This window comes from Paralichthys olivaceus, chromosome 5, assembly GCF_024713975.1.
Source record: "Paralichthys olivaceus isolate ysfri-2021 chromosome 5, ASM2471397v2, whole genome shotgun sequence".
Classification (NCBI taxonomy): domain Eukaryota; kingdom Metazoa; phylum Chordata; class Actinopteri; order Pleuronectiformes; family Paralichthyidae; genus Paralichthys; species Paralichthys olivaceus.
Window position 1 is genome coordinate 27,497,978 of NC_091097.1, and position 23,261 is coordinate 27,521,238.

Genomic DNA, 23,261 nt, shown 5'->3' on the forward strand with positions numbered 1-23,261 from the left:
TGTCTTCACTGCACTGCCAGTAAGATACTCATGAATAAATACTTTTCAGTGGCTGCCAGCCACTTTATATTGCAAATAACACTGTCAAAATGAGAATATATTATACGTTTATGATTATAAGCTTAATTTGTATTTCACCTTTCATGCATTCAAGTAGAAATAAAAGTATTTACAGCAGACATAAGTGCCAATAGTATAAATAAAACAGTATGAAGCATAAAAAAGCATATATATGGTATAAAAGATACAAAAAAGTGTATCAGATAAAAACAAAGCAAAACACAATTAATTATAAGTGAGATTATAAAAATCAGTCCACAGTTTTTCTAATTTGTGGCTGGAGTTTATTTCAAATCTTTGGTGCATGAAAACAGAAGTTTGCTTCACCATCCTTTTTATAGTTCATTTTTGTAATATTTAACAAGACTGCACTACACAACCTGAGGGAATGGTTTGGAACATACTCACAAAAGCAATCAGAAATTCACGAAGGTGCTCAACCATCAAGAGCCTCATAAACAAGTGAAAGAATTTTTAAATCTCACAGAGACAGCCAGCCAATGTAATGGTGCTAAAACTGGAGAAATGTGATCTAATTTCCAGGTTCTTGTTAAAACCCTGGTTGCTGAAGTCTGTACAAGCTACCTGAATAATTCATGTGAGAAAAAACAAAAGCACAAATCAACGTTTTGGCATCTTTCATTGGAAAGTATATGGTCCAACAAGCAATAATTCTTAGGGGATAACAGACAACCTTGGCAATCTTGTTTATGTGTGAATACGAATTTAACTCAAAATCAAGAAAAACACCCATTATTTTATAAGCAGCAGAAAATCTTTGCTCTCTGCTCACCTGTGTACCGATTACAAGAACTCGGTCTTCAATTATTGAAAGAAACTCATTGACGAGTCTACGCGAGAGAGTATGAAGCTGCCATCTGAAAATATCCAACTATCTTCTGCTGGGTTGAGGTAGGTTTGTGTGTCTAGAAGAATCTTGTGAACTACTTTGTCAAATCCAGAAGTTAAGTGTCAAAATAGATTAATAGACTTCTACTTCCTGCGGTCTTACAGTGTAGATGCTTTGCTGCTTGCTCTCGCCTTTGCTTGCACAATTTGGTTTTTGGGCTGTGAGAAAATACAAGCAGCAACTCCTAGATACTGATAAATCATTGCAACTATAATTTATGTGGGTATAGTAGGCTGTTGCCATATTTGATTTTTTTTATCGTCTCCTCTGTAATGTATGAGCATTGCCTACCAACAGCACTTGCCTGCACAAGCCTCTGGAGTCATAGCACCTAACAAAAGCTCATAAGCAGCAAATGGAGCCTTCTGCATGCATGACTATGACAAAGTTCTACAGAAGAACACATTTTTCATTTGCACCAACAAGACTGCCAAGAAACATGAAGGCTGTGTGCTGGATAATAAATCAGTCAATCCTCTGTGGAAGTCCCTTGGGGCAAAAAGTAAATCATTTCCATGGACTATGGGAGGACGAGTAACGAGCTGAGCCCAGCACCCTGAGATTTGTGATGTGACCGGCTGATCCACATTATCATTGCCTACAACTCTTGCACAGACTTGGACATAGCTGTGGACTGCTGCGAAAGAGACAGCTATCAACAAACTTCCCAAACTAAGTGCACAGCTAGAAAACCCACTTCCTCCACTACTGCAGGACCGCAGATCTCCATCCTGCACAACCTCACATTCTCACAGAGGAGGGTAGGGACTGAGTAAATCCAGTTAAATGTCAAAATACTGCCTTTACAAAGATATGGTATCTGGGATGACAGGGAGAGTTCTGAATACTGTGGCTGCACATCCATCTGTGAAAAACATCACACTGCACACAGGAAAAAGATGATGTGACGCAGGATTCTGAAATGCTGAAACGAGAATTTATTGATCTGTTGAACACAGTCATCTCTCTGAACTTTGAGGTGTTTATCAGCTTCCCTCTACGAGCAGTCAGAAGAGGAGCAGAGCAGCAGATTGTTGGAACTAAAGAAAGGGCTTTCAACGGCTGCTGAGACCAGAGAAGTCTTGTTAACGCAGGTGGTCTTTGCCTTAACAAGTAGGTAGTGGATCTATTCAATAATAATCTAACCTATCTTCTCTTCCTGCATCACCAATCTGTTTCGTCTGTCATAAAAAATGAATAAAAAAAAGGAGTGAGCTTTAATCATGAGAGCAAAGAGGAAGAGGATGCTACAGTCTGGGTGCAGATAGATGGAGGTTACTTCATAGTTCGGTGTTCTAGAATATTGACAGCCAGGGCCTAAGAGGATTTGCGCCCTCTAATGCAGTTGTGTATTTATATTTGAAGGTGGACTTTAATCACAGCCTATTGCACGCAGTTATGTATAATGTGCTGAACATGCTGGTTGTGGGTCGACCCGTGCATCAACACTGTGTGCTGAGTGTAGATGTCTACGAATCACGTCGGTGCCGGGAGCTGTTTCACTACGTCAGTGATTTTATCAATTCTTTGAACAAATTTTCAAAAACTGTCAAACATAATAATGTTTGAAATATAATCAGGAATTGAATTAATCTCCTGGTCACAATATGTATAAATCTGCATAAAAAATGTTAGATTTAATTTGGTGTAAGCATCTTAGTGGTTTGCATTTATTTATGAAGTATTTGATCAATTCTTTCTGACTATATCTGTTGTCCACAGCTGCTTTACAGTTTATGGAACGCTTCTCCTTCAGGTCATTAAATCCCTGCATGTGAAGGCAGCAGGACACAATTAATCAGCAGCCACTTCAGCTCTTTAATCCTTGAAGCGTCACTTTGTTTGCAGTTTTTCAGTGGAGTTTTTTCCCTTGAAATGCCGTCCAGTGCTGATACTGCTGCATCACTGTTTTTGATAGGATGTGCAAAATGAGACTGAAGAGTTAGACTGATGTAAACTTATAAACAATTTATTATGTATATGAGTTTGAGTTGAGTCTTCACTTATTTATATTCGTATATTTAAAGGTCCAAGATTTAGGTGAAAGGGAACTCTTGACAGAAATTCGATGTAGAATAATCATCATGATGTTTTCACTAGTTCGTTTCATCTAAATTGTATTCACCCCAGAAAAGGCCCTTTATATTTAAATAATTTATATTTACATCGAGGGGGTCCTCTCTACGGAGGCCACCATGTTTTTTACAGTAGTAAAACACGTTTTTATGACAACTGAAGCTACCACAGGTTCTCTTTCATGTTTGGAAGGAGAGGGTGAGGTGAGGTGTGTTCAGCTGCAACATGCAATTTCAACATTAGATATCACAAAATTCTACTCACTGTACCTTTAAGTCAAGTGTACTTTAAACTGTTTAATGTTAACATGGTAAATTCCAACTCCAATTTGCTTTTGCAATTTGGAAGTGCAGTTCTTATCAACTACTGTTGCCATTTGTAATTTTTTAAAGAAAAAACTATTGATTCTTTACTGATACCTTGGAGCCCTACACCTGACAGAGCCCACACACAAAGGGAACTCTCTAGACTTAATCACCTCCAAACAGACCAAGGGTCTGATGGTGACTGCTCTCTCTGATCATTCCTGTGTTTTCTTTAGTAGAAGATTTGAGTCGTCCTTAAGACTCCAAGAGTGTTGAGCTTTGATATTCTGCCAACAGGCCGTTTCAAAAACTGGTTCTAATTGCATGCCCTCAGATCTTCTACAAATTGTCAACATGTCTCTTGTCTCATTTGTGTTCCCACAGGCCCTGCAAAGTGCCATCATCAAGCAGCTCTTAAAAAAAGAATAATCTAGACACATCACTAATGAACAATTATAGGTCCATATTAGGTCTCCCATTTTTAACTACAACCAATTAACGTACAACTGCTGATGGTGTATTTGAACCGCTGAACAACTTCTTGGCACTAAACTTCTGTTTTGATGTCCTTTAGTCAGGACCACACCACAGTGCTGCTACTGCTCTTGTTAAGCACAGGAACAGGAAGAATCTCTTGATATTCGTCAGCCACAATGTATTATTAGACCATTCGGAAAAGTGGGGTAGGACTTTATGGCACAGCACCAAACGGGTCTGAATCATACTCGAAGGACAGGAAGTACTTTGTGTCTAATGTAAATGCACATCCAAATGCACAAAAATAGCAGAGTTCCCCAGGGCTCCATTGTGGGGCCTCTTCTGTTCAACATCTACAGGCTCCCACCAACGCAGTTTATGGAAAATAACTAAATGTGTGTGCATAATTATGCAGATGACACACAAATTTAAATAGCCTTATCGACAAGGAACTAAAATAACATACAATCTCTAACAAATTAATTCAGTGTGACAATTCTATTCTGTTAAACATAGATTATACTGAGGTACCTGTCTTTGAAGACGTGGCATCTATTGCACTTCTGTCCGTCCTGGGAGAGGGATCCTTCACATGTGACTCTCTCTGAGGTTTCTACGTTCTTTTCCCTTTTAAAAGTTTTTTGAGAAGTTTTTCCTTACTCTTGTTGAGGGTTAAGAACCAAAGATGTCACACTTTGTTAAAGCCCTATGAGACAAATTGTGATTTGTGAATATGGGCTATACAAATACAATTTGATTAATTGATTGAAGACATAAAAGAATGATCAAGAAGCACTCAGCTTCAAGTTAATTGGTAAAGTTAAAAACCACAATCTCAGCCAGAAATGGAGGTGTAGTTATGGCATCAGACCTGATCTCTTTAAATCTGTCTATCAACATAAGAACATATGGAGGATTAAAGGATTTATGTTTCAGTAGGCTTTAGAACAAACTTGTGTTTATCTTCAGTCAAGTGTAATGGTGTGTTTACAGGTGTATAAGAAATTGATTAGACAGCTGAAGGTTGATTTAAAACACTGCTCTTCGAGTCCTCACTAACATCATGAAAGTGGATCATATCACTCCAGGTCTCAGATTTTACACTAGCTCCCCATTGGTCAAATTCATATTTCAAAATACTACTTCTGATTTATAAGACACTAGTTTCGGGCTAAAATAAATTCCTGACCTACTGCTACGATCCAGACCCCACAGGTCATCTTGGACAGGTCTGCTTGAAATTAAACATTGAGAAACAGTGTTCAATTTAATGCTAATGTGTTTCAAGAAAGACACTGTTCTATTAAATCAAGCCTGAGGACTTCCTTTTTGCCACTGTCTTTTATTAATTCAAATAATTGACACTGTAAATTTTACCCTGACATTTCTAACTTCATCTTCTATTTAACTCTCTTTTATGACTGGTCTTAAGCTAAATCGAATTGTAACTTAGTGTTCCAACCTCTGTTGTACAATCTTGGCTGAAACCCACTAAATATTATTCCTGGTCAGGAGCAATAATGGCTTGCAATGCTCTCTCTCTCTCTCTCTCTCTCTCTCTCTGCAAATGTGTGCGGGGGCACCAAGTATCTGCTATATGCGGGATGTGGCATATATTTACTGAAATTTTACATCAATAAGCTCCTACTATTAACAATAATAATAACAACAAATATATAATTCATCAATGGAAAATAAGCGAGATTCTCTTGACATACATAGACATTATACTAGGCCAAAGTTTGGTTTGGGCAAATTAATTCTAATGACTGGTCTCAAGAGCCATTGCAGTTAAGACCTGGCTTTGTAAAAACCAGTTGGTGCAACTGACCCTTCAGGTAGGGATTGGATCAGCAACAGAGCAGCTGAAACAGCAACGTCTGGAGAAAGTTCTGGGATGTGCTTCATGCCTCCCCCAAGCCCCCATTTCTGTCACAGGGTTCACGGTGGAGGGATTTTCACAGTAGGGCATTTTGCTGTCATGATCCTCTTAGTGCACTTCGATAGGTCCCTCATAAATATTGAGATTGTCTCCTCAGGAGCACTGATTTTAATGACCGGGCGTAGACAGTGCCCAGAACTCCATGAGAGAGGCGAGGATGGTGGCATGCTGAGCGAGGAAACCAGCCTTTTCACAGCTGAGTTCTTAAAAAACACCTGAAAATCTACATCCAAAATGTTCTATCAAGTTAAAAGGATATAGTTCAAAAAGGCCCAACATGTAAAATCTGGAAAGGGATCATTAGAAGCAACAGAGGAACTGCTGTAGTCTTTCACAGTAAAAAGTATTTTCATGACCCTGCTCCTGCACTTTATCCTGAGCATTGTGAACTCTTCCAGTGGAGGTTCCTATTGGTGGAAAGTGGGGCTCTATTGAGTCAGATCAACCATAGAAAGGGAGAAATAACAGGGAATACCTGGTGGAGCTAGGGACAGAAGAACAAATATTTTTTACATGTGCCACCAATTTGTGTTGCTTTTTAAAGTCTGTCTAGCTTTCCTCCTGGCAAAATTGGTACCAACCATTTTTTTTAAAATTAATTCCATATCCATCAATTTCATGAAATTGAAACATTAAATTATGGTGAATCCATTTAACACAACAATGCAAGAAACACTCAATTCAACCTCCACCCTCTGAATGTCTTTTAAAGTGTTTTGGTGGTATAGGTACATTTACTGTGGTGATTATATGACTTCCTGTAACCTTCACACTAGTTGCTCAGGATCTAAGGAGGACTTGTGCTTGCTGTCGCTGTGAACCATGCTAAAACACAAACATGCAGAATATAAAACAGCTACCAGATTTTCTTGACCTGTTTTCATTCCGTACCTTTCTGTTCATTGCACTCACTTTACTCTGCCCAGGATTTCTAAACAGCAGTTCTCCATCATACCCAAGAACTATCCCAGGGAACTGAGTGTGAGTGCCAACTCATCAGGCTTCTGGCCAGAGTTGAACTAATCACATGCCATTTTTAACCAAACACTCTCACATTTCCATGTATGCATAAATTTGACTGCGGCAGCACCTGGTGTGAGGAATACTGTCAATTCTGCCTGTTTTAATCCTCTGAGCTACACAGCACCACAGAGTTTGTGAATTTGATTTGTCATTATTACTGCACTGTGTCAGGCCAATGTAACTACATTTCTAGAATATTTTATAGCAGTTTATTAAGTAATCGGGCTTTGGCCAGATTTGGTCTTTTTATCTGCTTTTCTCCCCATCAACTCTTGACATCTGAAGAGTTTGCATATTCTGTCTCATATATCAAATGAATCTTAAAATAACCAATTCCTTTTGGTCAGATCTGGCATGTCTGCGTCTGCACTATTGGAGAGGACCTGACAGTCAGTGATCTTCGAGACACAAATTAATCTGGTCGGCTCTCGTTACAGGAAGCAGCGCAACTGCAGTAAGAGTTAAATCCTCTGTATGAGTCTTTTTTAATGATTAATGCTCTTGTGCATCTGCTGAGCAAGAGAATATAGCATAGCCATCTGTCCTGGCGAGTGTGTGTTTGAGAGCATGCAGGAAGAGAGCGAGATGGATAGAGATGGGAAGCATTGATGTGGTGAGAGCGTGTTTGTGTGAGAGAAATGACGACAAAAACTGAGGGCAAATGTGAAAGCATGTGTTTGTGCAGCTATGGAAGATAGCCTGTGGGTGTACATGCAGGTTATATTTTGATATAAAAAAATAAAATTAGACTTAGTGTGTGTGTTAGCAGCATAGTCTAATGTAGTGTGCACCTGTGTGTTATCCCGGCCAGCCTCTCTCCTGCTCCAGCTTCTTCTAAGTGCTTTTCCTCGAAAGCTCTTTAACAACATATTGGCTGTTTTGGCTCCCACTGTCAGCAACAGATTTTTTTATTGTCTGGAAGTTCACAAGCTGAATTAACATACATTTTTTCCGGTAATCGTTATTGTTTTCACACATTAATATAGACATGCAGGCCCACACAAATGAAGCCCCCCATTAATTCAGCTGAGGATTTAGGGTCTCAGTACAAATGAGATCCTTACATAAGGTTCTGAACAGGGGCTGAATTAGTGATTTGCAGGCCTGGGGCTCTCGAACCATTTTAAATTTATAAACAATTTGATCTTCATGTGCCGTTGACGTTTGAGCATAGAGATGAGATTTTTATTTAGTTTATGCCCATGACCCCCTCACTAACATGGAGTGTTAACTGCTGCTGCTGCCAGCCAACAGGAGGCGATCCAAACATTTTATCCTCACCTTTGGGGGGATGTTATTCAGTCATTGGTCACAAGAGTGAATGGGAAAGTGGACCAAGTGAAATAAAATGAGGGGAAACAGAAAAGGAAGACCAGGTCAAGGAAAGCAGTGATGAGGATGAAGAGGGAAGTAGAGAACAAGTCACGAGGCTGGAAATGAAAAAAGAAGGAAGCGAATAAGGGTGGATGCAAATAGATGGAGATGAACACGGGGTCATTCAAACAGGGAATTAATCATTTTGACAGCCTGTCTGCCTTGCACACACACACACACACACCCATGCATCACATGCTCTCCCTCAGCCACTTCTTAGCATAAAGCAGAAGAAGACAAGTTGGACACAGATGGCTCAGTGTGAGTGTGATGTTGACACGGCTCACACATATATCTGCCTCCTCCTGATTGTAGACAAACAACTTTCCCTAACACCTGCATTTGGGTCATGTGGTCCAGACCCAGGGAGAAAACTGATCTTTTTTAAAGGGAAACAACTTTAAACATAAAGTTATACGAGGATTTTCCTTCAAATTAAGATTTCTTGTGGTTCTGCCCTAAAATCTATTAATTTATTATGCCACAACACTGCTGGTTGCAGATTTCTTCTCTTTCCATTCTTTTTTGTGACCCACTCAATTTAGTTGCAAACTTTTCAATGAATGTATTATCAGTGTTTTCCCTTTGAGTGTCACAAACATTAGACAATATAAATGAATATTAGAAGGGCTTTATTTGCCTTTCTATTGTCACAGACAAAGTGCATTACAATTCACCTCTCATTCACACACTTCTAGCAGCAGGGCTATCATGCAGCGTGTGAGCTGAGGGGCAATTTAACACATAGACAAGGAGGAGCCGGGAATCAAACCCAGACCCTTGCTGTTAGCAGACAACCTCCTGAGCCACAGCCAAGCCTAAATAAGTTTGCAACATGACCTCTCTGAAATCCCAACATGTAGCACAAATAATGCAATATGGCATCCCCAAAATAAGTTACCTGTCAGTTGTAGCAGCGAAGCGGACCAAAACTATAAGCGAAAATTGTATATTTTTTCTCCTTTGCATGGAACAGTTCAACTCTAAAGGAATATAAACTTTTTCCACTGTCACCTAATCCAACCCTTCAACAGGCCTGTGATGGCAGCAGCACTTCCAATACCAGACATGGTGTGATATGCACTAAATTGGCTCTCTATGCGAAAATGAAATTCTGCATTGCAGACAGGAAATCGATTCTGCCCACAGCTTGTGTTGCTGTAAAGAGGATGATTACCAGGACCATATTTTAAAGCAGATCTAAGGTCGTCATGCTGGTACATCCACTGTTTCCCACATTTTGATATTGTTGAGAGGAACATTTATTGGAAGAAAAAATATATGGCTCAAGAGGCCTGACGTCTACATTAAGCATTACATTTTGAAGGTAAATATTAGTGTTGTATTATTATGTATTGTATATTTGTAATTATATTATGGATGGATGGATATTATGAGACATGAAAGCTTACAAGGGTTAAATTAGCCACTGGATAAGTATGTGGTTTAGTCAGAGGGCCTGGGTGTTAAAATTATTTTTGTAATTATTCATAAGCACTGGTGCAATCTATAATCAACTACCATCTCAGAGTTAATTAACTTTGGCCACTAACAATACATAGAACAGTTATTAATACATGGGTGTAAAATACAAAAATGCCCAAGAGAATGCCGATGAGATTCTTCAGACCTATAAACTTTCAACTAAAAGCCCTTGAGGCAAATTCACATTTAAATGGTATGGAAAGCAGCAGATTGATGCTGTTTGGCCTTGAAGGTTTTCGAGGTTATGAATACCCAGAGTGCAGTGAATCCAGAACACAGAGATGCACTCATTGTATAAAAACAGCAGTTATAAAAAAAGGGCCTGATTGTAAATTGTACAAATGGCAAAGAGCAGCTTGTTAGTGTATTGCAGCGGCAAAGTCACCCAATAAATATATATGGACAAACAAATAACCACAAGTTACACAGTGAAGCTATTTATTGTCTAATGAGGGATTTAGCGGAAAACGAGCAGATTGTTTTGGACATGAATAACTGCTGGAACAGTTTAATTCTTTAAAGCTAATAAGCAGACATTCATAGCTCCACTCTGGAAGAAGGTTGCACAAATCAAGTGGATAGCTTCCAAAGTTAGACTCTTCGGTAGCAAAAAGAAGGAAGCTTCTATTCATTGCACTGCACTGACAGTACATAAAGTTCATTAGTGTGAACAGGAGGAATGGTTGCAGCAGTAAAATCTCAAATATCACCTGACTAGTTTTAAGACTTAAAAACTAGCTATGTCCTTACTTAGCCTGCTAAATATGGAACTTCCATATAGAATTTGGGAACGGACACATTGGTTTTCAAAGTCAGTATTCAAGTTCTGGAGGATGAAAGACTTTCCAAAATCAATACCTCCATAACTTGCACCAACCTTCGAAACCTAGAAGGATTCGGAGCTGCATATTGAATGCTGAACATCCATATTGTATTTGGAGGCTGATGCATTGGCTTTGAACATCAGCATAGTTGATGTGAAGGAATAAATCTGTGAATTGAAAATCCTAAAGATAAAGATATGGAATCTAAATAAGGATTTAGAAGGTGAAATAGCTGAAAATGTCTTTCAAAATGAATACACTGTCTTCTATAATGTCAACTGACAAATCTAATAAGTGGAGGTCAAAATAGAAATGGGAACTTTATTTGATGCCTGTGTGTTGCACATTGAAGCAAAAACTCATTAGAGGCATGGGTCTTTGGATGTATAGTCGACGACGAAAGAGTTTACAATCCAACAAGAAGATTACACATATGCTATTTACACAGGGATTTTACTTTCCATGTATTATACTGAAAATCCATCTAACTCTAATTAATAACTTTAGAAGACATATCGGTTGAGTTTGATTTCCAACATTCTGCCTTCTGTATGTGATCATTTAAAACGTTTTTCAAAACCAATACAGAATTGCTAGAAAGGCACAAAAAGGTTTGATTTCCAATGTACTGCGTATTGACTTGGGCTTTTCTATAATAGATTTGTAATTTAGCATAATCATTTAGAAACTTGGCAAGGTGAAAAACCTGGACCTTTGACTTCATACATCAATGGTGTTATTTCTAGATCTAGCAACTCTGAAAATTCCAAGATTTAGCAGTGGCTGATCTTCAGACATAACTTCTTGATTTATATTTGGCATGACCAAATTATTATACCTTCACCAGGTGTTATCTTTCGAATCCAACATTCATTTTGAAACACATGCCGATACCAAGCTAAAATGGCTGACTTTTCCAAGTTTTGTAACTTCACAATGACAGTATATACAACACTATTCTTTTCATCTTTAGGATGTGAGTTTGAAGTGGGGATTAGCCAAGTAAGAGATGCTCAGCCCTGTAGCATTGTGTCTCTTTTTCACAAGTGTGTAGCTGGGATTTGTTGGAAATCATTGGCCCCCAGCAGCATGAAGCTATAAAAGCGCTAGCAAAGCAGAACTATCTACTCACTTTCCTCTATTGTGATAATTAAACCCGCAGAGGAATAGCCACAGAGCTTGTCTCTAATAGACACCGACAAAGCAGAGGGCTTAAATTAAAACCTTGGCCCTCACTGTGTGCTCATTTGGGTTACATACATTATGCAGTGGTCTATTACAGCCACAGTCCAGGTGGGACTGATCACTTTTCCTCTTAAATATTAGCATTTCATTTTCCTTACCATTTCTCAGCAGCTACAGCTCCTCCGAACCTTTGTCCGTCCATCCTACCTATACCTCTCTTTCCTCATATTTGTCTGTTTTCAGTATTATTCTGCTTTTCTCTGTGACGGCTCTGCTATTATTTTTTCTTTGTCTCTTTCCTTCTTGTCATTGTTTGACTCATTCCTGATCATTCTCTTTGTCTGTATAGAATGATGTTTTTAGCTACTGGTATTTCTCCTTTTTATTACAACATTTGAATTTATACAATAATAATCCATCACATTCCTACATTTATAAAAGGAAGCTCTACTCTCTCCCATCTGTTTCCTTTGTTGCCACTGACTACCTGGGAGATACATAACTACCAAGTGCAAACTGTGTCTCTCAAAGAATCCTGTATAGACAGAAAAAATAATGTCAAGTCAACCTTCATAATCTCTCTTACTGTATATGTTAATAGAATTCTCTATTGTTTTCTTTCTTATATACTTTTTTCTCATTTCATCCTGTTAATTAAAAAAACAGCAGTTACACAAATGAGCATAGGCTGTACTCAGTTATTAGATGATGTGTCTTTTGTATCTACTCCCAAGAAAGTGACAGGAAGCTGTATCTGTTTACATCATAAAATGTCTAATTAATCCAACAACCCCAAAACATTGCATTTGACCAAAAAAAAAGAAAAAGTCTACAAGTTCTGTTAATATAGAACAAATGGAAATCAGGCTACTGTTAATTAGTTATCAAGTATTACTGCTGCTATTATTAGTCCTTATTTCACGACTTTTTTAAATAAATGTTGTGAATATAATTGAAGGGAGTCCAGATGAAAATATAGTTGGACTAAAGTGGAGGGAAATCATAATAATCAAATAAGAAGGCTGTTAAAAAAACGTTATCTCAGCCAATTTCTTGCACTTTTTCACCTAGCTCATCATTTTCCATCCACTGTCAAGTCAATTTGTTTTCAATGAGGTTTTCAAAATCTAAGCTGTGCAACGTTGTCAAGCTTCATCCTCCACAGAACAACAGACCTGCTGAAATCTGGTGAAAATTAGAAGATGAACCTCAACTAAATATTGAATTTGAAACAGTCGATTTCAGTGGGGTTTTTTGTGTTTCCTTTTTTTAATCTATTCTGTTGCATGTCAGATCTGTATAATGCTACTGTGGCTCCTTGCAGTTCTTGTCTCCACTATGCAGATAACGCTTCATTAGTTTAATTGTGAAGGAAAATATTTGATGTGATGTTTTGGAGCCGGGATCTAAAGTTATAAGGAACATCTTTTTCTTATGTGAATTTGTGACCATTTTGTGTGGGCTATCTTCATCTGTGACCCTGGCACCAATGTACAACCTGAGGTAGCAGTGTGTTTTGAGATCTGATTGTTGATCTTTTGCCAGATTCCAGCATTAACAACTGAGTGGGGAATATCTCAGTTCAGTCTGAGGACAAAGCACATATGAGGGAAAGCACCAACATGAAGGGAACTGTGCCCCAAATCCAGAAATGTGCCACTGCAACACTGGAGGTGCTCTGAGATCCCGCCTGGTGTGATTTACATAAGAAGCAACATTCTCTGTAAATTGTTGCTTGACTTTATACTTCAAGGGTATAATTAGACTCACTGCCACAAAAGTTCATGACACAATTGCCCCAATTTAAAAAAGTGTGCACTGTCTAAAATTTGGGATGAACTCAGGATTCATGATTTTTAACATATTTTGCATCGGTGAAGAACGATTTATTTATACAAACATTTGAATAAAGGCTGAAATCCTTTATTATAAATAAATGTGACTGATATTTCTCGACGAATAATTGTATTTTGATTGATTCCTCCTGTCTAAACTGTTGCTCAAGTGCACTGCAAGTCACAGATTATCATTGAAGAAGAGCTACATGCTTCCACTGAGTTGCTCATCAAACTTTGGCGACCCAAATACCGTGTGTGTCTATGTGTGTGTGTGTGTGTGTGTGTGTGTGTGTGTGTGTGTGAGGACATTTTGGCCAGTTCTCACTTTCTGACCCACTTTCAATGAGCTATTTCAGGGTTAGACTTGGTTTTAGGGTTAGAATAGGTTTAGGTTAGGGTCAGGCCTTTAGTTTTGATGGTTAGGTTATGGGCTAGGAAGGCATTGTTCCAATTAGTGTCTTCACTTAGATAAAAGTACAAGTGTGTGTGTGTGTGTGTGTGTGTGTGTGTGTGTGTGTGTGTGCGCAAAATATATCAAAATGAATGGATGGAGTTTGCCCATACTTATTAATATTAGTTAGGGTATCTCCAGAGGACTAACTTTTGGAGCTGATATGTATACATGTCATCGCCACACCTTTTAATCTCATGCAGCCCTATATCAGCACACTCCCACCTACACATTCAGCACTACATAGTTTCAGTGTTAGCTCTGGCCACAGCAAACATGTTGGACTCCATCTGATCCAAACAGATTTATTTTGGTTTCATCTGACCAAATAATTTTCTGCCAACATTCACCAGACTTATTTTCAAGCACTTTGGCAATGTTTGTTTTGTCTCACACTTGTATGCTGTTTTGTGAGCAATGGTTTCCTTCTTGGACGCAGTCTGTTTACTTCATGAAAAGTCCTTCACTCTGATCAGTCACTGAAACACCAATTTCCACAGATAACCCTTGTGCCAAGTCAGAAGTATTTACCTTCTGTTTTCCCTTGCAAGGTTTCATAAATAACAAATTATGGTTCATTTTTAGAGGTCGAGCACTGCATTTTCTCTATGGTTCAACTCAATTCAGTTCATAGAGTAAGGTGAACATGAGAACATTAGAGGAGACGAAAGAGACAATGAGCAAGCACTTGGCAACAGTGGGGAAGAAAAACTCCTTTTTAACATCAAGCACCTCACACTTCAACTTAAAAATACACAGGGGTTTTGTTGTAAACATTACAGATTGGATAACACTGGCAGGGGATGGTAACAAGCAGAGGGAGCAGGCTAAAGCCAAGTATAACAAGACATGGTCAAAATCTAGAACATTTTAAATTGTGAGAAATTTGAAAACTACTGCATGTCTACGTATCTACTGCATGTCTTCATATCTTTAGTATTGCTGGATTTAAAGCACGGTTCTGTCACGGTCACTGGTGCTGGCAAGGGAGAACCCAAAAGCACGACGATAGGCAGGCAAGTTGCAAGGGAAGATCCGTTTATTCAGTCCAAGAAACAGGCAGAGTCAAAACCAGGAGATCAAAATCAGGCAAACAAATCCGTCAAGGGGCAGGCAGGTATCCGAAGTCCAAGAAGGCAAAACAGGGTCAGAACAAGAAGGCAAAAATGGAAATACTGGAGAGCTTGGCAAAATACAAGACAATCTGGCAGGGATCAAGTGAGAATGACTGGAATATATACTGAGGAACTAATGAGCCAATGGACTGCAGGTGAGGAGGTGGGCGTGGAAAACCAGGTGAGTGAAATGAGATGATTGCATGGCAGGGAAGAAAGGCAGGCCCTGAAATGACAGGAGAGTTAGTGATGAGACATGGAACCAAACATAAGAACAAAAACAAACTAAGAGTACGTTACAGGTTCCATCTATAGTTGTGCTTTCTCTGAAGATACACGTCAGAAGCAAACAAATGAAGCCTGTTTGAACGCCATACGTGTTTACCAGAAAAAGCAGGGTCTATCTATGTCCAGCAGCTGCTTTCATTTTGGCTTAAATAAAAATAAACAAAAAAGGAACATTTGTCCCTTGCAAGGTCCTTAATGCCCGGGCCACACTAGAGAGAGAGAGAGAGAGAGAGAGAGAGGGAGAGGGAGAGGGAGAGAGAGAGAGACTTCTGCCCATCAAGTTCTTTACATTAACTTTTAATATAACGGAAGCCTTTGTGAGGTTTCTTGTATAACAACTGTATTTCCTTGTATAAAAGTGGTCTATAAATACCAGTACTATACAGCATGAAGCTGTGCATCTTCCTCTGCTGCATAAACACCATTTGAAAACAAATAGATTCATACAACTGAAATGCTTGAGTGCTTTTATATTGAAATGGTTTGTCTTCAGGAAGTGTTGCAAATGTTTATGTCTGGGCCATATTCAACAGACAGACATTGAAACTGTGCTGAAAGATAATCATCACTATTCTCTATTGTGCTGTGAACCACGTGTCAAACGTGGAGAAAATCTGCGAGAGCACGAATCTCTCGGAGGGCAGTGCGGCTGCTCGAATCTGTTAAACGGGTGGGGAAATGAAAAGCAAGTATTTTTGCATCACAGCTTTTTACTATTCTTGATGATGCTTTGCCATTAACCCATTCGCACGCACATTTATAGAGTGCATCAAGGTGTGGCACTTTCTCCACTACACACAATTCACTCCCGGCACAGCTGTCAAGGACACTTAGGCACGCAGAATAGAGGAGAACGAAATTGAGGCGCCAACCCTCTGGTTAGTGGACAGCCTGCTCCACCTCCTGATCCACAGCCGCCCCCCAGGTATTGAAAGTGCAATGCTTGTGGAGAAACCCTTCAGTACATTCATGGTTCTGATTGTTCAGGTCAGAAAAAGGAGAAGAAATAATGAATTCAGTTCATAGTTTCCTCCAATGTGAGCTGCAACGACCCAGTGTATCTGTTTTTCTTTCCTCCTACCTTTATTTCCCCTGTTCACCCTCCTGTCTCTCTCTCTCTCTCCAGATATTTGATTCTATTACATTTGACAGAAAACAGATGAAGGCTTTGAAGATTTCTCTGACTCTGGTTTGGTTTTCACATCAAACAGCTTTAACCTGTTTGTACTCAATTACCGGGAGTATGTTTGATTTGTTTTCCCCAATCCAGTGCAGGGAGCTCCCACGCGCAATTGCCATATCCCACCTGCTGTGCAGCAACCCCATCATCCAATGCAGTTTTGTTAAAAGATGTGAATAATCACTTTGCTCATCTGTGGCCACCGCCTCAGTTCTTCAAGTCATTGATTCCAAATGATGTTGGAAACCTTCCTCTGAGATTCGTTTCTATGTTGACATGAGTGCATCTCATCATTTCTGCAGATTTGTCAGCTGCTCGTTCAAGATGCTGATCTCCTGTTCTACCACATCTCAGAGGGCAATGAAGTTATTGTGTTAACTGTTGTGTTCATGAACCAGTTTAAGGCTTTTACGTTGTGACATGGAGCATTATCCTGCTGGAAGAAGCCATTACAAGACAATGGCCATAAAGGCATTAACATGGTAAGCAACAATCCTCATATAGACTGTGATAAACATCTTTTTATTGGTGTTAAGGGCCCAAAGGGTGTCAGGAACACAGTCTTCACACCATCACACCACCACCAGCAGTCTGGACTGTTGACACAAGGCAGGTTGGATCCATGGATTCATGTTGCTGATGCCAAATTGTGACTCTATCATCTGCAGCCTCAGCAGAAATCGAGGTGCTTCAGACCAGGTTCAATCCTCTACTGTCCATTGTTTGTGAGTCTCAGTGCAGCCTCACATTTCGGATCTTAGCTGACATGGTCTCTGCTGTTGTAGACTATCTACCTCAAGTTTTGACATCTTGTGCATTAATTCTCCTCCAGTTTTTACATACTTTACTACTAAACTTTAGCACTAAACACACCAAAGCAAAGTCCTCATATGTTTGGTGACCTGAGTTATTGTAGCCTTTCTGTAAGCTTGAAGTAGCCTCTTCCTTCTCCTCCGGCCTCTATCCCAAAACCTGAAGTGTTTCTGTCTACAGAACTGTGGCTCACTAGATTTTTAAAATTTAATTTTTGGCTCCATTTGCGCTACAGGAATAGTGGGAGGCAATAGCACATAGTCCTCCAATCATAAAGTTGTGGCACTGGGTTGAGACTATAAGGCTTCAACCAACAATTCTTGTATTTTCAGTGCATTTGACAGTTGCATGACTAATTGGTTGCCTGTTTGGTCCAGAAAATGTCAGAAAATGTCTATCGTTAATCCCTGAAGGTTAAATTAACGCACTCAAATTGTTTTTTTTGACAAATAAATTTATGTTGTGTTTACAACCATATAAAGTGGAAAGTCTTCACATTTTTAAAAGCTGCTACCAGTGAATGTTTTTTTATTTGCTTTAATGATTAATTTACAATCAACATTGATGCCACTTGATTTTCTGTCTGTAAATAATCAAGTAATCGTTTCAGGTGTCAAATATTGGTTGGTTCCGAAGACAGGCCAATAATGAAACTGTATGTATAATCAGGTCATTCGGGGCCAGATGACAATTCTTTCAGCTGTGGCTACCCCAGGGTCTTTACACAGACCTGGATCGCTGTCCAGGTGAACATGCTGCATTCAAACACTGACGATGTAAAATCATCTCTAACAAAATGTATCTACATACACAGCTGTAGAAAGGTTTTTTTTATTTTGGACTTTTGTGATCTCTTAAAATTACTGCTGAGACTCTATGCTCTTGGTTGGCATTTTAAAGTTAATCTCAAAAATACACAACTCCACATGAACAGATGGCATTCATCAGTTTGAAACAAACAATCTACACCATTGTTGGCTTAAACCAACTTAGAACACTTGTACAAACAAGTCAAAAAGTAAGAGAGCTTTAGGAAAAAAATCCTCAAATGTTCTTGCATGGAACCTGCTCTTTTATTAATATCTTGTGCTCAGCCGCTGTGCTGTTTGTAGCAGAACCTGTCTTTGAATGTCACAGAGGAGTGAAATAACTTGGTCATTTTTAGATGTTTAATCCTCATTAAAACAGTTTTCTTTCAGGATTATCCTGTGAATAGATTCCAGGCTGGTGAGTAATGGCTTAATTTCATCCCACCCCAGCAGTGGCATGTCATAATTAAACTGTGGCTGAGTGCTTTCCCTTAATTTATTACATACAAACAACACTAATGAATATGTGAATATAGCGAACATCATAAAAAATGTATGATGAATATGGTTGGTATGCAGGTAATGTGCATTAGTGGTTTATATGAATTGCCAGGGGGCATTGTGAGGAAGTGACAGCATGCAGCTCTGAGCAATAGGAGAAGCTGTTTGAATCCACACATACAGGACTGCTTTATTTGTCACATGTGTGTTAGACATGCAGAGGAATGTGATGTATAACAAAGCAAAGTGGAAGATGAAGAAGAAGATTTGAAATCTACAGTCGGTATAATCAGTATAGGATTAGACATGACCTAGAGTTTATATAGATTGAAAAATAATTTATGATTATATAGAATTACATCATCATGATGTCTCATAGTACTGCAATCCATTAACTTTCAGTAACATTCAAGACATAATCTACAACGTGTTTAGAATAACCAATCATCCGTCATCATATAGTATATGACGTCATCATAGTGATGACATCATTATGAAATGATGCTCGATTGTGGTATATACAGCACGCGAGGAGTGTTCATATCCCCCAGTCGCTTTTCATTTGGATTTAATTTCAGTGTTTGTTGTTTTAAGAAAATATTTATTTATATTTTATATTTATATTTATTTGCCATCTTTAGGACACTTTTATCTAGTTCCTGTTCATGACACAATGTCTTAAGTCTTATCTTAAGCCTTGTTACAACATGAAAGATAGTAAACGAAATATTGTGTCTTAGCCAGAGGTGCTCCAGTCGTGTTCTTCAGTCGTCTGTACAACTGACAGAACAGATACACTTCTATTTGAATTAATCCAGCTGTATATTCAGGCCACATGATGTCCTGCATTTTACTCACCATATGAACCATTGAACACAGCCTGAAGCAAATGGTTGTGCTCTAAAACTTTTCTTCTGTTTTACTTGTCACTGCAGCGATTGTGCAAACTGACCTTCAATTAACTCCAGTTATCCCATTTATTAATGCTCAGTGTTCTTTTATACAGCCTTTGTTTGTGTTGTTTGACTCAAACAATATCACCAAAGAATCTGATGTAACCCAGTGTAAAAAACAACTATAACATTAGACAATTCTATAAATGTTGATGTCACTATTCCATGAATTATTCTACAAACTAACATGTAAAATGTAACTTGGTTATTGGTGGGCAAATCTCTAGGAATGATTTTTTTTCACCACTCTGCCTGTTTCCAGGACTGCAGTATGTTGTATGTTGTGTGGCCAAAGTAACTGAACAGCGTCCCTTTACCCTGGTCTTACAAATTTTACTTCGCCTTGAAAGTCACCAAAAGAATTGAGAAAAGTGGACAAAGGGGATTATTTGGAATGTTCATCTCGGACTGGAGTTCAAGGCTAACATCAGTGCTAACTATTTCTGCTGCGGCCACAGCAGGAGTTGCTGATTAAGCTGCAGCCTTGTGGGCTACCTTTGTGGTTGGCTGGCTGTGTTTGAAGTAGGACAGCATAAGCCCCTCAAGAGGTCCATGGATCAGTCTAAATAGGTTTCCAGGCCCATTACATAGTAATTCAGTTAAATATGATATGCATATTTTCATTTTCTCCTTCATGAAAAAAAACACCATTGCCAACCAAGACAGCGCTCAAGTATTTTCCCCTGCTGACAGCATACACTGCCTGGAGTATAACATGACATTAATATGCAGAGTGAAAAGGAGAAGTGTCCTGTTGTTGCACTTAAGCCTCCATATAAATATTAAAAAGTGGTGGACGTGAACCTCTTCATACATCAACACACATCCTACTGTTTCCATTCTGCACTTTGTCAACTGGTATAGTTATATAGCAGAGCCATGGTGCCGCAAACGCTGGAGGCAATTGGATTACCCACATCACCATGACTCACGTTGGGAATTAGGGTAAAGGAGTCTGTAATAAGCACATGTTGTATACTACCATACAAAAATTATACAAACAATAATGATAAAATCATAAAAAAATAACTATAGCAACAATCAGATTATTGTGAGTACTGTCTCAGTAGAAATGAGCTGTCTCTGACTTTTCAAGTCTTGAAGTAGTTAAGCAATTCTTCTCTGTTCATTTTCTGAGTTGAGTTTTTGTGACTCTACACTTTGCTAAATGCTGATTGGTCTGTGAGGCTATACTTGGGCTCAGCATTGCTTTTATTTGAATTCTAGTACGGGCTTCAACCTGATTGGCTCATCGTGTTAATTACTTACTGATTATCTTAGAGACGCTAGCCAGATGGCAAGAAATTGCAAGACTGTGATTTTGTACCTACCATTGGTCAGGGGGATCCCCAGAGTTATAACTGTTCGTCCTGAGGGTAACATGGGTTTACCAACTTTTATTAAATTCCATTGCAAGCTGTAAAATGTTATTATATACCATCCTTGGAGCCAAGCTGCAAGCTGTGGTTAGAGAAGCGCTTTTTATTTGTCTGACCCCAGTTTTTAATTTAACCTGGGTTTCATTCAATCAGAGTTGTTTTTGATGCTCGTGCCATGTTTTCAATTTTAATACGCTGGGTCTGCTGCAGCACAGATTTGACGGTCAAAGAGAAGCTTGGCAAGAGTCACATGAACTGAACAGTTTCAACAAGGTAACTGGTCAGGAAGTAACTGAAGGCAGGATGTGATTCTTCAAAACAAAGTCGGCTTCTAATTTGACTTGTGGCTCGAAAATAATTTGGGATTTCCTGATGTGACTGGACTTAAGACTTGAAAGGGATCAAATTTGATCCCAGTCTATTTCTATGGCAGGACAATTACAGGAACTTAACACTGCTTATTTAATTTATTGTTAAAGTTAATTGGTTTTTCAGGAGCACAGAGAAATTAGAGACATGTAATTTTTTTTCCATCTCTCTCCATCTGTTTCTCCGCAGATGGGAGGCACCATGTACAACACAGGGAAGCATGTGTCCCTGCGGCCCGACAAAGCCCACCTGGTGAACATCTCAGGGGGCCCGCTGGGTTACAGCTACCGGCTGGAGGAGGTCCGCCTCCACTTTGGGAGCGAGGATTCCCAGGGTTCAGAGCATCTCCTCAATGGCCAGGGCTTTCCTGGAGAGGTGAGAGACACGTGGACAAATGACACATGTTCACACGGGTAAACAACAGAGCAAAGAACTGTAAGAGGCTGATAATTGCTGGTAGCAGACAGAACAACTGGTAAACTCATTTGGATTAACGACTACATGATTATTTTAACTCTGATTTATCACAGATGAACACCTGCATGTGCACAGGAAGCTGCAAACATGACATTCTTACAGTAGTAAGTTATTCTTCCACGGTCATTTCACATTAAAAATTGTGCTTTTCAATCCTGTTTTTAAAGCTCATCTTAATCTCCATCATGACAGCAACTCAAACCAGATTGACAAAATTGGAAAATCTGATGTTTCTGTGTCTCTGTGTCTCAAAATACTGCATTTGCTTTGTAAATCCAACATGTCCAGAGAGGCACCCAAAGCTGTGACCTTGTAAGATAAGTCATAATCTTATTGTGCGTTTGGTTTTGTGGTTCTATGTTTCACACAATGTTCGGAAGAGTTATCTCATCAGAGGAATTAACATTCATTGGATGCAGCCAAAGAACTGGAGCGTTTCCAGCTAAAGAGCCATTGCTCCAGGATGTCATTTCATGAACAGTAATTTTGGTGAATTTATGATTGCATGAGCAGGTTTAAGTTGTATGTGTGTGGGAAAATGTAAGTTTCTCTGATAGACATACAAGGACTATAATTCTGGGTATCTATAATGCCTGCTAATGCATTTATACCACTATAAAGAACCTTCAATTTTGTTCTCACAATATAAAACTAAGAAATATACAACTGAAGCTTGAAGCTCAAATAAATAAGAAGCACTCTAATAAAAGAGTGCATTAGGGCATAAAAAACAACATTAAAAAAACTGAAAGCATTGAAAGGGCCAGTTACTATTTCGGGAGGATTCATGCCACTTAAATTAATTTGACTCTAAAAAGCCTGATATCAAACAGTGCACTTATCAGCAAACACTGTGGAAAGACTGACGGTCACTTTACCCACATAGCTGGTATCCAAAGTTATTTGTATTGTAAAATTGTATTAGCTGTATTGCTAATAACTAAGAAGCTGATAGTATTTTAAAAGAATAGTGCTATCCTGAGAATAAATAAGAAGTTGACCCACAACCAATAATTTACCATTTTTCCTGAAATATGTTATCTTTTAATTTCATGTTTTTCCTTTGGGGTCCAGCAAATCTTGCAAATTTCAGAGATCAAGAATCGAGGCTGTCTTTACTGTCCCCTTTAGTACAGACAGCAGTAGCCACACAAACCTTAACTGAACGCAAGAGATGGACAATAAATACAATATAAAATACATAGAATAACACAGAAATGTAAAAGCAGGGCTTCAATGAATTAAAACCAATAGCAGCTCAGACAAATTAATTTCTGTAGCTGTGTGTCCAGCATGTATCTGCGGCCTGACGGGAGCAGCTTCTATATACAGAACAGGGGATTGTGTGGTACATCCAGAAAAGTGCAAGCCTTTTTCAGAGTCCTGTCCTCATACAGCCGAGCATTCAGGGTTGTCCCTGAAATTCC

General features: G+C 38.9%; 1 protein-coding gene across 2 annotated transcripts in view; it reads left to right on the forward strand.

Annotated features, from left to right (window-relative positions):
* LOC109640448 (carbonic anhydrase-related protein 10-like) overlaps positions 1-23,261 on the forward strand; it is a 102,025-nt gene that overhangs the window by 63,030 nt on the left and 15,734 nt on the right. For both annotated transcript variants that reach the window (XM_069525205.1, XM_020104450.2), the window contains exon 4: positions 21,547-21,732. In XM_069525205.1, coding sequence (XP_069381306.1) covers positions 21,547-21,732 — 186 coding nt within the window. The remainder of the gene's footprint in view (positions 1-21,546; positions 21,733-23,261) is intronic.